This window comes from Heterodontus francisci, chromosome 1, assembly GCF_036365525.1.
Source record: "Heterodontus francisci isolate sHetFra1 chromosome 1, sHetFra1.hap1, whole genome shotgun sequence".
Taxonomy (NCBI): Eukaryota; Metazoa; Chordata; class Chondrichthyes; order Heterodontiformes; family Heterodontidae; genus Heterodontus; species Heterodontus francisci.
Window position 1 is genome coordinate 49,186,079 of NC_090371.1, and position 13,907 is coordinate 49,199,985.

General features: G+C 47.0%; 2 protein-coding genes across 4 annotated transcripts in view; one reads left to right on the forward strand and one right to left on the reverse strand.

The window, feature by feature from the left end:
• dym (dymeclin) overlaps nt 1-13,907 on the reverse strand; it is a 712,143-nt gene that overhangs the window by 308,405 nt on the left and 389,831 nt on the right. The window lies entirely within an intron of this gene.
• On the forward strand, nt 25-1,548 carry LOC137361977 (octapeptide-repeat protein T2-like; the record flags this gene model as incomplete). The annotated part of the gene is made up of 3 exons (XM_068026600.1): nt 25-282; nt 427-624; nt 1,405-1,548. Coding segments are annotated over 3 exons (600 nt in total), but the record flags the coding sequence as incomplete, so codon positions are not given.

A 13,907-nucleotide genomic window follows, 5' to 3' on the forward strand; every position in this document is an offset into this window, starting at 1 on the left:
AGAGAGGAACAGGCCGAGAGAGAGAGAGAGAAACAGGCCGAGAGAGAGAGAGAGAAACAGGCCGAGAGAGAGAGAGAGGAACGGGCCGAGAGAGAGAGAGAGAGAGAGAGGAACGGGCCGAGAGAGAGAGAGAGGAACGGGCCGAGAGAGAGAGAGAGGAACGGGCCGAGAGAGAGAGAGGAACAGGCCGAGAGAGAGAGAGAGAAACAGGCCGAGAGAGAGAGAGAGAAACAGGCCGAGAGAGAGAGAGAGAAACAGGCCGAGAGAGAGAGAGAGAAACAGGCCGAGAGAGAGAGAGAGAGAGAAACAGGCCGAGAGAGAGAGAGAAACAGGCCGAGAGAGAGAGAGAGAGAGAGAGAGGGAGGAACGGGCCGAGAGAGAGAGAGAGAGGGAAACGGGCCGAGAGAGAGAAAGGAACGGGCCGAGAGAGAGAGAGAGAGAGAGAGAGAGAGAGAGAGGAAGGAACGGGCCGAGAGAGAGAGAGAGAGAGAGAGAGAGAGGAACGGGCCGAGAGAGAGAGAAAAAAACGGGCCGAGAGAGAGAGAGAGAAAAAAACGGGCCGAGAGAGAGAGAGAGAGGGAGGAACGGGCCGAGAGAGAGAGAGAGAGAGAGAGAGAGAGAGAGAGGGAACGGGCCGAGAGAGAGAGAGAGAGAGAGGAACGGGCCGAGAGAGAGAGAGAGAGAGAGAGAGGGGGGAACGGGCCGAGAGAGAGAGAGAGAGAGGAACGGGCCGAGAGAGAGAGAGAGAGAGGAACGGGCCGAGAGAGAGAGGGAGAGAGAGAAAAAGACAGGCGGAGAGAGAGAGACAGGCAGAGACAGGGAGAGAAAGGCCAGAATTTAAATGTTGAGTGGAAGGGCTCACCCACCGGCTGAAAAGATGCTGGCGAGCCCGCTTCCGCTGTGCCTGGGGAGCCACGCTGGGATTTTTCACTCCCCAGGCCCTTAACTGGCTTTGGGCGGGACTTCCACCTCCTTGAGGCATGATGTCCCGCCTAATGGAGCTGCCAGCCAACTCAGTCCCAGCAGTGCCACTGGGAAAGGAAAGAGCAAGAAGAGGAAGGATGGCCCTGGACAGATGATGAGTTTTTGAGGCCTTGCCGGGGACAATCGGCCGGGCCCTGGCGAGGCAACGGGGGTCAGTTTGGCTGGGGGTGGGATGTGTTGTGCGTTGGGGTGGTTGAGGCTTCGGGGTGGCTCTCCATGGGGCACAGGGTGCCCAGTCAGGAGGGCGCCCCCCCACCCCCTGTCCACAAGGCAGCCGCCAGGTTTTACCTGGCAGTGCTCTTGGGGCCTTTGCCGCCCACCCGCCACAGGCAATATAGAAGACCCTTAAGTGGCGGTTAATTGGCCACTTAAGGGCCACGATTAGCCTGGGCGGGTGGGCCATTTCTCATAAAATTGCAGCAGAGGCGGAAAGGCTTCGGGAACAGCATCCCCGCCTCCCACTCAATTTTTCAGCTCCCACCAACACCTCCCACCTCCTTGCCACCAGCCTGCTCGTTGGGGGGCCGTAAAATTCAAGCCAGAGAGACAGAGTCCGTGCCATGAATGCTTCTGGGGAAACAGCTGCTCTCAGATCAATGATGCAGCATAATGCTGCTAAGGTTTGAACCCCTTTCGAAGGCTCGAGGTTTGCGGAGGAGAAATGCCCAACAGGGTTACCAGAGATTGCCTGATTAATGGAAGTCCCGTATAATGTGCTCAGACGTAAGCGAAGAGGATGTTGACTTTGAAGGACACTGGAAGATCCAACCCATTGCAGCTGGGACGAGTTTGGGACTTTTAACTACAAGGATACCTTTCTCGTTGGGAATACTGTGTAACGTATAAATGTGGTGTGGGGTTTGAGTGTGTTAATAAGTTAATGGGAAATATCTTTATCTGTAATTTAGTGTATTATCTATCTACTAAGTACTATCTTGTTAATGCTGATTTTTAGTTTAGTTGTTATAGTAAAAGTCTTAAAACGTGAAATCTTGTCGTGCGATTCTTTGATCAGTCACTGGAAAGTTCATTTCTCTTGTTTTAAAGTTGGCGGTCTCTACTGAGGTTGTAACACACTGCAGGCTAAAGAATTGGCCTTTCATCCCTCAGATTTGGATCCAAATCCAGCCCAGTCTAGTGGAATAAAGCATCACATGTTAGAATACTGTGAAATAAGTTTGGGCAGCCACAACCCAACTCTAGTGCATACTACAACTGGTCTCAGGTTAGGGAAGAGGGGAAAAAAAAGCAATCTTCTTGCTTCCGTTAACTATAAAATGATCCCTGCTGGAAGTGTGCATGTGATAGACAAGGTTAGGCTTAGTTGTGATGACCCCCCACAGTCAAACGGCGCACTGCCACTCGCCACCAAAGCGCATACATCAACAGTGGCTACTTGAGTGAGGTATTGAAGGCGGATCAATACTCATTGAACATTATCCCAGCAAATAGTCAATGCATTTCGGAGTTTAGGGGAGAAAATTGGAAGGAAAAATTCTTCACTCTAACAACCCTCACCTTAAATGAGCAACAAACTGGAGGGAAAAGGAAATGCAGAATCTCTCAAATAAGTCGATGTGACTTCAAGTTCAAATCCAACCATTAACCAATTGTAAAGACATCTACAAATTTCACTTTGTTCTATGACAATTTTCAATTTTGTATGTGCTATTAATAGCAGTAGTTTGCTTAGTTTTCGCCCTAGAATGGATTTAGAGTGAATAAATCCTCATTCCAAACACCTGAATTGCATTTTTTTTCGTGGGGCAAGAGAGAAGGTGAAGGAGAAAGCGTAATAAAGAAAAATAACCTGAGAAAAATGGAGAAAGGCTACGAAAGATGAACTAAATGCATTACTAAAAGATTAAAAATTGAATTTGGGCATTTTTCTTATATCAACTGGCAAATACTGCATTTAATAGGCTATCACTGAGATAATACAAATTCATTTTACCAGCTTCCAAAAGAAGAGTTTTTTTTTTAGTTGGAGCAATGGCATGCAACTAGAGATAACCACAAAGATTTCATGAAAATTATGTTGGAATAGAGTAATGAGGATACTTTCAGTATTTCTACTGCAGAAAATAATTATGTATAACAATTAACATATTCTGTATTTAATTTTTCACATCATTGGCAAAGCATTATTTTAACAAGTGTTTAAATTTTGCATTTCATTACTTGTATTCTGATCCAATGGAGGAGGAAGGGGATCCAGTTGTTGCTGTCCACGTAGGAACCAAAGTCATAGGTAGAACTAAGAATGATGTGTTCTGCTGAAAGTGTTTTAGGAGTTGGGATCCAAATTAAAATGCAGAACCTCAAAGGTAATAATCAAGGATTGTTATCTGAGCTTTCAGCAATTGGCAGTGGGTCAAGCAGATTAGAAAATTAAACAAGTGTCTCGAAGACTGGTGTGAGAAGGGGTTCCAACTCATGGAGCACTGGCACCAGTATTGGGGAAACAGGAAGCTGTTCCGTTGGGATGAGCTCCATATAAACCGGGCTGGGATCAGTATCCTGGCGAATCATATAACTATGCTCTGGATAGGGCTTTAAACTAAAAAGGGGAGGGAGGGGTCAGGTGAAGGAAGATTTAGAAATCTAAAGAGCAAAATCAAGGCAATAGAGTAGTGCAGCAATTTGGGTAAAGACAAGCAGAGCGGGACAGGAAGCAACAGAGAGTTTAACAGTAATAGCACGTCAGCGAATAATGTCCATGCAAAGAACATGAGCAAAAAAAAAATTAAAGGCCCTTTATCTGAAGGCATGAAGCTTTCGTAATAAGATAGATGGACTAGCGGCCCAAATAGAGATGAACTGTTTATATCTTATCACCATTACAGAGATACGGTTACAGGGTGACAAGGTTGAGAAATAAATATTCCAGGGTACACAACATTTCGAAAAGACAGGAGAGAATGGAAAAGGAGGAGGAACTGCCCTGATAGTAAAAGATGACACATTGGTAGTGAGAGCATACCGTTGGACAAAGCATTAAGCAAGAAATAACTGGAACTTGTAACAAAGGCAATGTATTAATCATGGGGGACTATACACTTCATATGGAAGGGACGATGAGTTTGTAGCATGCTTTCGTGACAGTTTCCTGGAATACTACATTGTGGAACCAACTAGGGATAAAGCTATTTTAAATCTAGTATTGTGCAACGAGGCAGCTTTAAATAGCAATCTCAAAGTGAAAGATCCTCTGAGAAAAAGTGATCATAATGCAAGTGAATTCCATATTAAGTTTGAAAGCAAAATACACCAGCCCCAAACAATAATCTTAAACTTAAAGCCAATTAAGCAGGTACAAGGGGAGAGCTGGCTACGCTTGATTGGGTAAATTCTGAGCACACTGAGGATTATTTATGAAATTTTGTCCAATTGCGAAGTCATATCTAATGTTGAGTTTTGTAAGCACTGCCTGGTTGGGTACAAAGAATATGGACACACATTGCGCCTGTTTCAGCTAAACAAAATAAGTGACAGCCATTTGCTGGTTCATTCCTTAGGGCAATGCCTTGACCAATCAGAGTCAAATGGCCTGGTTTAAATTTCAAACAAAGCTTGGCAGTTAACTGTCAGTAACCAGAAACTGGTGCATTTGCCATGGCAATGCCTCTACCAGAGTCCACTTGCCAACCAATCAGCACTCTCTTCTCATACAGTATGAATTTGTTACTTGCCCTTACATTGGTATTCTTGTGAATTGTCTTGATGAATGCAAGACAAAAGCTTCAACAAAATGTCTCCATTTCCAGCAATACTCAAGTTCTGTACTACCAAATGACTATTAACAACTTTGACGAAGAGACAGAGAGTAATACATCTATGTTTGCTGACCATACAAAGTTAGATGGAAATGTAGGCTGCAAAGAGATATAGACAGGTTAAGTGAGTGGGCAACGAGGTGGCAGATGGAGTATAATGTGGGTAAGTGTGATAGAGTCATAGAGTCGTACAGCATAGAAACAGGCCCTTCGGCCCAACGCATCCATGCAGACCATAATGCCTATCTATACTAATCCCATCTGCCTGCATTAATTCCATATCCCTCTATGCCTTGCTCATTCAAGTACCTGTCCAGATGTCTCTTAAATGTTGCTACTATTCCTGCCTCCACCACCTCCTCTGGCAGCTCATTCCAGATACCCACTATTCTTTGAGAGAAAAATTTACCCCTTTAAACCTCCTCCCTCTCACCTTAAATCTATGCTCTCTAGTTTTAGTCAACCCTACCATGGGAAACAGACTCTGGCTATCTACCCTATCTATGCCTCTCATAATTTTATATACCTCTATCATGTCCCCTCTCAGCCTCCTTTGCTCCAGGGAAAACAGACCCAGCCTATCCAATCTCTCTTTATAACTCAAGCCCGCCAAACAAGGCAACATCCTTGTGAATCTTTTCTGCACCCTCTCTAGCTTAATCACACCTTTCCTGTAGTGCGGCAAAAGTACTCCAAGTGCGGCCTAACCAACGTTATCTACAACTGTAACATGACGTCCCAACTCTTCTACTCAATGCCTCGGCCAAAGAAGGCAAGCATGCCATACGCCTTCTTCACCACCCTGTCTATCTGTGTTGCCAATTTCAGGGAACTATGTACTTGCACCCCAAAGTCTCTCTGCTCAACAACACTCCCCTGGGCCCTGCCATTCACTGAAAATGTCCTGCCCTGGTTTAACTTCCCAAAATGCATCACTTCGCACTTGTCTCCATTAAATTCCATTTGCCAATCCCTTGCCCACTTTCCCAGTTTATCTATATCCTGTTGTAACTTTAGACAACCTGCTTCACTGTCCACTATACCACCAATTTTGGTGTCGTCTGCAAACTTACTAATCATGCCCCTTACGTTCACATCCAAGTCATTAATATATACGACGAACAACAGAGGGCCTAGCACCGATCCCTGCGGCACACCACTGGTCATCGGCCTCCAATCTGAAAAACAACCCTCCACCACCACCCTCTACCTCCTATCACCAAGCCAATTTTGTATCCAATTTGCTAGCTCACCCTGGATCCCATGTTTACGAACCTTCCGGACCAGCCTACCATGCGGGACCATGTCAAAGGCCTTGCTAAAGTCCATGTAGCTAAAGTCCATGTAGACAACGTCCATCGCCCTGCCCTCGTCAATCTTCTTGGTTCACCTCCTCAAAAAACTCAATCAAATTCGTGAGACATGATTTCCCACGCACAAAGCCATGCTGACTATCCCTAATCAGACCATGCCTTTCCAAATGCATATAAATCCTGTCTCTCAGAATCCCTTCCAATAACTTTCCCACCACTGATGTAAGGCTCACCGGCCTGTAGTTCCCTGGCGTATCCCTGCTGCCCTTCTTAAATAAAGGCACATTAGCTATCCTCCAGTCTTCCAGCACCTCACCCGTGGCTAACGTTGATACAAAAATCTCTGCCAGGGTCCCAGCAATCTCCTCCCTTGCTTCCCATAGCATCCTAAGATACACCTGGTCAGGCCCTGGGGATTTATCCACCATAATGCGCTTCAAAACCTCCAACACCTCCTCCTTTGTAATGTTGATATGCTCCAGGATATCGCTGTTCTCTCCCTTGAACTCACTAGCTTCCATGACCTCCTCCACGGGAAATACGGATGAGAAATATTCATTTAAGACCTCGCCCATTTCCTGTAGCTCCACACATAGATTGCCACACTGATCCTTAAGGGGACCTACTCTCTCCCTGGCTACCCTTTTACTCTTAGTATGCTTATAGAACCTTTTAGGATTCTCCTTTACCTAATCTGCCAGGGAAATCTCATGGCCCCTTTTTGCCCTCCTAATTTTCTTCTTAAGTGTAGTCCTACCATCCCCTATACTCCTCGAGGGACTCGCTCAATCCCAGCTGCCTATACCTGACATATGCCTCCTTCTTTGTCCTGACCAGACCCTCAATATCCCTCGTCAACCAACGTTCCCTAAACTTGTCAGCCTTGCCCTTCCATCTAACAGGAACATTCCTCTCTAAATACTGCCGTAATGTCCTCCCTAATCAATAGTGTAACCCCCCCCCTCTCTTACCTCCACCTCTGTCACGCCGAAAAGATCGGTACCCCGGAACATTGAGCTGCCAGTCCTGCCCATCCCTCAACCACGTTTCCGTAATAGCAATAATATCACAATCCCATGTACCGATCCATGCTCTGAGTTCATCTGCCTTACCTGTAAGGCTTCTTGCATTAAAGTAAATGCAGTTTAGCCTACCAGATCTTCCACGCTCCCTGTCCTGCACCTGCCCGGCCTGCCTACTGGACTTACTTGCTTTAACCTCTACATTTGCCTCAACTATCTCATCAGAGAGACTACTACTTTGGGTCCCACCCCCTGCAAGACTAGTTTAAACCCTCCCGAGTAGTGCTAGCAAACCTCCCCACAAGGATATTGGTCCCCCTCCAGTTTAGATGCAACCCGTCCTTCTTGTACAGGTCACCTCTCCACCAGAAGAGATCCCAAATGATCCAAGTAGCTGAAACCCTCCCGCCTCCACCAGCTCTTCAGCCACACATTCATTTGCCTAATCCTCCTATTCCCACCCTCACTAGTACGTGGCACAGGGAGTAATCCCGAGATTACAATCCTCGAGGTCCTGCTTTTTAACCTTCTGCCTAACTCCCTATATTCACTTTGCAGGACCTCATCTCTTTTCCTGCCTATGTCGTTAGTACCAATATGGACCACGATCTCTGGCTGCTCACCCTCCCTTTTCAGAATGTCCTGCAGCCATTCTGAGACATCCTTGACCCTAGCACCAGGGAGGCAACATACCAACCTGGAGTCTCATCTGGACCCCTTACGATAGAATCCCCTTTCACTATAGCTCTTCCAACCCTTTTCCTCCCCTGCTGTGCAGCAGAGCCCTCCGTGGTGCCATGAACTTGGCTGTTGCTGCTTTCCCCTGGGAGGTCATCCCCCCCAACAGTATCCAAAGCAGTATATCTGTTTGAGAGGGGGGTGGCCACAGGGGACTCCAGCACTACCTGCCTGCGCCTACTACTCTGTCTGGTGGTCACCCATCTCTTTTCTGCCTGTGCAGCCATTACCTGCGGTGGGACCACCTCATTAAACATGCTATCCACGACGTCCTCAGCATCGCGGATGCTCCACAGTGAATTCACCTGCAGGTCCAGCTCCGTAATGCGGGTAGTCAGTAGCTGCAGATGGATACACTTCCTGCACACATGATCATCAGGGACACTTCCAGTGTCCCTGATTTCCCGCATAGCGCAGGAGGAGAATATCACGGGGCTGAGCTCTCCTGCCATGACTTACCCTTAGGTTAATTAGTTACTCCCTGAATTAAAAAATACTAATTATACTAGGGGCCTTGTTCTACCTACTTCAATCTAAAATTCTTAAAAAATAAAACACTTTAGTAGTACTCAACTAAAGAGGTTTTATTTTCAACAGCAAAAAACTTACCCCTTATTTTTTTTAAGATATTCTAACAGCTGCTAATCACCAACCAATCACCTTGCAGCTCTCCTGTGATGTCACTGTTGGCCTCCCCTGTCAAAACTCAGGCGCACTGTCGCTGCTCTTTTTAAACACCGCTGGTCTCACTCAGTCTCCTCCTTTCCCGCTATCGCTGCTCTTTTTAAACACCACTGGTCTCACTCAGTCTCCTCCTTTCCCGCTGTCGCTGCTCTTTTTAAAACACCGCTGGTCTCACTCAGTCTCCTTCTTTCCCGTTGCCGCTGCACTTTTTAAACACCGCTGGTCTCACTCAGTTAAGGCAGAAGATCAGCCGTGATTGTATTGAATGGCAGAACAGGCTCGAGGCACCATATGGTCTACTGCTGCTCCTATTCCCTATGCCCCTGCTACTTCACTGAACCAAAATCAGAAATGACATCCTTGGTGATTGTGATGCAGATCATTCTTTCTCCTCTCAGCTGCCTCTGACCTAGTCAACCACAGCACACTCTGCCAGCATCTTTTTTTCACTGTTCAGTTCTGTGTGATTACACTCGCTTAGTTCCATTCCTATCTGATCACTGTCACAGCACCCAGCAATTGTTTCTCTTTCTCATGCTCGAACTGTTACCTCTGGGGTTCCCTCAAAAAGCAATCCTTGCTCCCCACCCCTTAACCATCTAAATGCTGCCCCTTGGCGACATCACCCTCCATAGCTTTCAAACCTCCACTTACATCACCCAGCTCTAACTCTCTTGACCCATCCACTGCCTTAGCCCGAACAGACTGCTTATCAAACATCCTTTCCTGGATGAGCTGCAATTTGATCCACCTAAACTGAAGCAATATTCTTCATCCCGGCCACAAATTCCATGCCCTCACCACCGATTTCTTCCTCCTCCCAGCCACCTTATCAGGATGAAACAGGCTGCACAAAATCTCAGCATCCTTAACAGTCCCTGGAGGAGCATCTAACCCTATATCCTCTGCATCACTAAGACTGCCGATTTCCACCTCCATAGAATCACCTGCCTCAGCTCATCTGCTGCTGGAATTTCATCCCATGTTTGTTTCCTCCAGTCCCAGCTTTTCTAACACTCCTTTGGCTGGCCACCCATTCTCCAACTTCCAGGAGCTTCAGCTCATCCAAAAGTCTGCGGTCTGTTTCCTATTCCTCACCATCTCCCTCACTGATTCTGCGCTTTCTGGCTTTCATAGCATCCAAATGCATAAAATTTAAAATTTTTCTATTGTTACATGGTGGTCAGCCATGGCAAAAATTAAGCAAGATCTAATCCATGCCTGCATCACCTTCGAATTACCCAGTCAGCCTCAGTCATGGAGATAGCCTAATCAAGTAGGTGACCACATTATACTCCCTATTTGAAGTCACCTATTAGGCAAAGGCACATATCAGATTATATAGTAGGTCATCTGCTTTTGGGTGCATTTTCCATGTGACTTACATTATTGAAAGTTTGGATTTGAATAGGGGTGGAGGGACATGAGGCAGCACTAAACACCAAAACAAAAAGTTGCAACAGAAGAGAACATAAGTTGCTCCTGCCTGCTGTGCTCACACAATCATAGAACGGTTACAGCACAGGAGGAGGCCATTCAGTCCATCATGTCATTGCTGGCTCTCTACAACAGAAATTCAGTTCTTGCCACTCCCCCACCATTTCCCGTAGCCCTGCAAATTTTTTTTTTTTCAGGTGCTTATCCAATTCCTTTTGAAAGCCATGATTGAATCTGTCTCCACCACACTCACAGGCAGTGCATTCCAGATTCTAAACATTCACTGCATAAAACTTTTTTTTCTTCATGCTGTGGTTGGTTCTTTTGCGAATCAACTTAAATTGGTGACCTCTCAATCTTGACCCTTCCACCAATGGGAACAGTTTCTCTCGAACTTACTTACTCATCTAGAATTCTCTTGATTTTGAATGTTTCTATCAAACATGTTCTCAACCTTCTCTAAGGAGAAGGACCCCAATTTCTCCAATCTATCCAAGTAACTGAAATCCCTCATCCATGGACCATTCTTGCACCCTCCCTAAAGACTTCACATCCTTCCTAAAGTGTGGTGCCCAGAAATGGACACAGTTGAGGTCAAACCAGTGTTTTATAAAAGTTTATCACAACTTCCTTGCTTTTGTACTCTATGTCTCTACTTATAAAGCCCAAGATCCTGTATGCATTTTTAACCAGTTTCGCAACCTGCCTTGTTACCTTCAATGCACATAGACCCCCAGGTCTCTGCGCCTGCACCCCCTTTAGAACTGCACCGTTTAGTTTATATTGGCTCTCCTCATTCCTCCTACCAAAATACATCACTTCACACTTTGCTGCATCAGAATTTCATCTGACACATGTCCGCCCATCCCACCACCAGCCGATGTCCTCTTGAAGTCCATCATTATCCTCACAGTTCACAATACTTCCAAATTTTGTGTCACCTGTAAATTTTAAAATTGTGCCTTGTACAACCAAGTCTAGGTCATTAATAAATATATATATACATACATACACATATCTACATACACATACACCTGGAGGACCAGCAATAAGCACTGCCAGGTGAGAAGAATCACATTTAAGGGCAGAGAAGGCTCTCTCCACTCTGAAAGCTTACTGCACTTGTGTGACATTTTTCCATTTCTCATACCAACCATTTTAGTTCCCCTGGAAAGCGCTGCAATTTCTATCAAATTAAGTGTATCTTATTTTGATCGTGATAGATGATGATGATGGCCGACCTAACAAAAGGGATGCGCGCAGAGAGCTCAAACTCCTGCTGCTCGTTTAATGCCGGAGCCACAGTGCCCGAACTGGGGCGAAGATGAGCGCATGCCAAAGATCCAGCGAGGCCTTGGCCATCCATCCCCTGCCCCCCTCACTGGTCTCGTACGGAAAATCCTGGATCAGATCCCCGGAGAAGAAGCTCCACATTGTGGCCAGCCACAGCATGACCCCCGCACCCCCTCCCCCCCTCGCACCACCTTCCCCCCTCCCTCCATGATATTGCACAGATTACTTGTTAGGGCCCCTGCTCTGGGATAGGAACTAACAGCCCCACTGCCTTGTGGGCATCTCAGGAGAGACCAAAGCTAAGGGAGTAAACCCGAAGAGAAAATCCGGAGTGGGACCCCTAAGGCGGTCACGTGTCACCTTTGGCACGTTTCCAGCAATTCCTACAGCCATACTAGTGCCAAACGTCATGCTCTGCACTCCTTTGGACCCCACTAGGAAGGCCGAGAGGGGGGTTTTGATGCTTGGGCAACTCATAACCACCATACATTCCGCCCAGGCATGAGCCATGGAGAGGTCACTCCACGGTCGCCTCACAGCGACTAAAACAACACAGAAGGCAGCAGTTACAGGTCATAAATCCAGCTCAATTGGCGTAGAGATTGGGCGCCATGGGTTGCCTTTGTCGGTGGGACAAGTCATTGTATCTCACTGGACAGCTACCACCCGCCTCAAACTGGGCAGCCCCTGGTCAGAATGGTTCTGTCCCGCCACAGTCCACCTGCTTCAATGGGTGCTTAGGAGCTCAGGGTCATTGCCCAACAAGTGGACTGTGACACCGCAACAAACAGCATGACAAAAAAAGGAAAGGTACCATCCCTTCGTTTTGCAAGCTGCAACATCAGAACTGTGTGTCCTGGCCTGTCGGAAGACCTTACACAAATCACCGACTCTCGGAAGACCGCCATCATTAACAATGAGCTCAGTAGACTGAATGTGGACATTGCAGCACTTCAGGAGATACACCTCCCTGCGAATGGATCTCTAAGAGAGCAAGACTACACCTTCGACTGGCAGGGTAGGGATCCTGAAGAACCAAGACAGCACGGAGTGGGCTTCGTCATCAGAAATCTTTTGCTCAGCATGATAGAGCCACCTTCAAATGGCTCGGAATGCATACTGTCCATCCGACTGCTCACCGCCTCTGGCCCAGTACACCTACTCAGCATCTATGCTCCAACACTCTGCTCCCCACCTGAGGTTAAAGAACAGTTCTATGAGGAACTCCATAATATTAGTAGCATTCCTAATACCGAACATTTGTTTCTGCTAGGGGACTTTAACGCAAGGGTTAGGGCTGACCATGAATCATGGCCCTCCTGCCTTGGGCACTATGGCATTGGAAGGATGAATGAGAATGGACAGAGACTGCTGGAGTTGTGTACCTATCACAACCTCTGCATCACCAACTCGTTCTTTCATACTAAATCCTGTCACCAGGTTTCATGGAGACATCCAAGATCACGTCGTTGGCACCAGCTGGACCTCGTCATCACAAGGCAAGCCTCTATAAACAGTGTCCAAATCACACGCAGCTTCCACAGTGCGGACGGCGACACCGATCACTCCCTGGTGTGGAGCAAAGTTAGACTCAAACCAAAGAAGCTACATCACTCCAAGCAGAAAGGCTGCTCGCACATCAACACTAACAGAATTTCTTATCCACAACTGTTACGTAGGTTTCTAAATTCACTTGAAAAAGCCCTTCAAAACACTCCTGCAGGGGATGCAGAGACGAAGTGGGCCCACATCACAGATGCCATCTATGACTTTGGCAAACATGAGAGCAGAATGCAGGTTGGTTTCAATCCCACTATGAAGAGCTGGAACCTGTCATTGCTGCTAAGCGCATTGCACTGTTGAACTACAAGAAAGCCCCCAGCAAGTTAACATCCGTAGCACTTAAAGTAGCCAAAAGCGCTGCACAAAGAACAGCCAGGCGCTGTGCAAATGACTACTGTCAACACCTATGCAGTCGTATTCAGCTGGCCTCCGACACTGGAAACATCAGAGGAATGTATGATGGCATTAAGAGAGCTTTTGGGCCAACCATCAAGAAGCTCGCCCCCCTCAAGTCTAAATCAGGGGAAACGATCATTGACCAATGCAAGCAAATGGACCGCTGGGTGGAGCACTACCTAGAACTGTACTCCAGGGAAAATGTTGTCGCTGATACCGCCCTCAACACAGCCCAGGTGTCTGCCAATCATGGATGAGCTGGGCGAACAGGCAACAAAATCGAAGCTCAGTGATGCCATTGATTCTTTAGCCAGTGGAAAAGCCCCTGGAAAGGAGCTATACTCTCAGCACTCCATGAACTGCTTTGCCTGTGATGGGATGAGGCAGCAGTACCACAGGACATGCACGATGCCAATATCATCACTCTCTATAAGAACAAGGGTGACTGCAGTGACTGCAACAACTACCGTGGAATCTCCCTCAGCATAGTGGGGAAAGTCTTCGCTCGAGTCATTTTAAACAGACTCCAGAAGCTGGCTGAGCGTGTCTACCCTGAGGCACAGTGTGGCTTTCGAGCAGAGAGATCCACCATTGACATGCTGTTCTCCCTTCGCTGGCTACAGGAGAAATGCCGTTAACAACAGATGCCTCTCTACGTTGCTTTCATAGATCTCACCAAAGCCTTTGACCTCGTCAGCAGA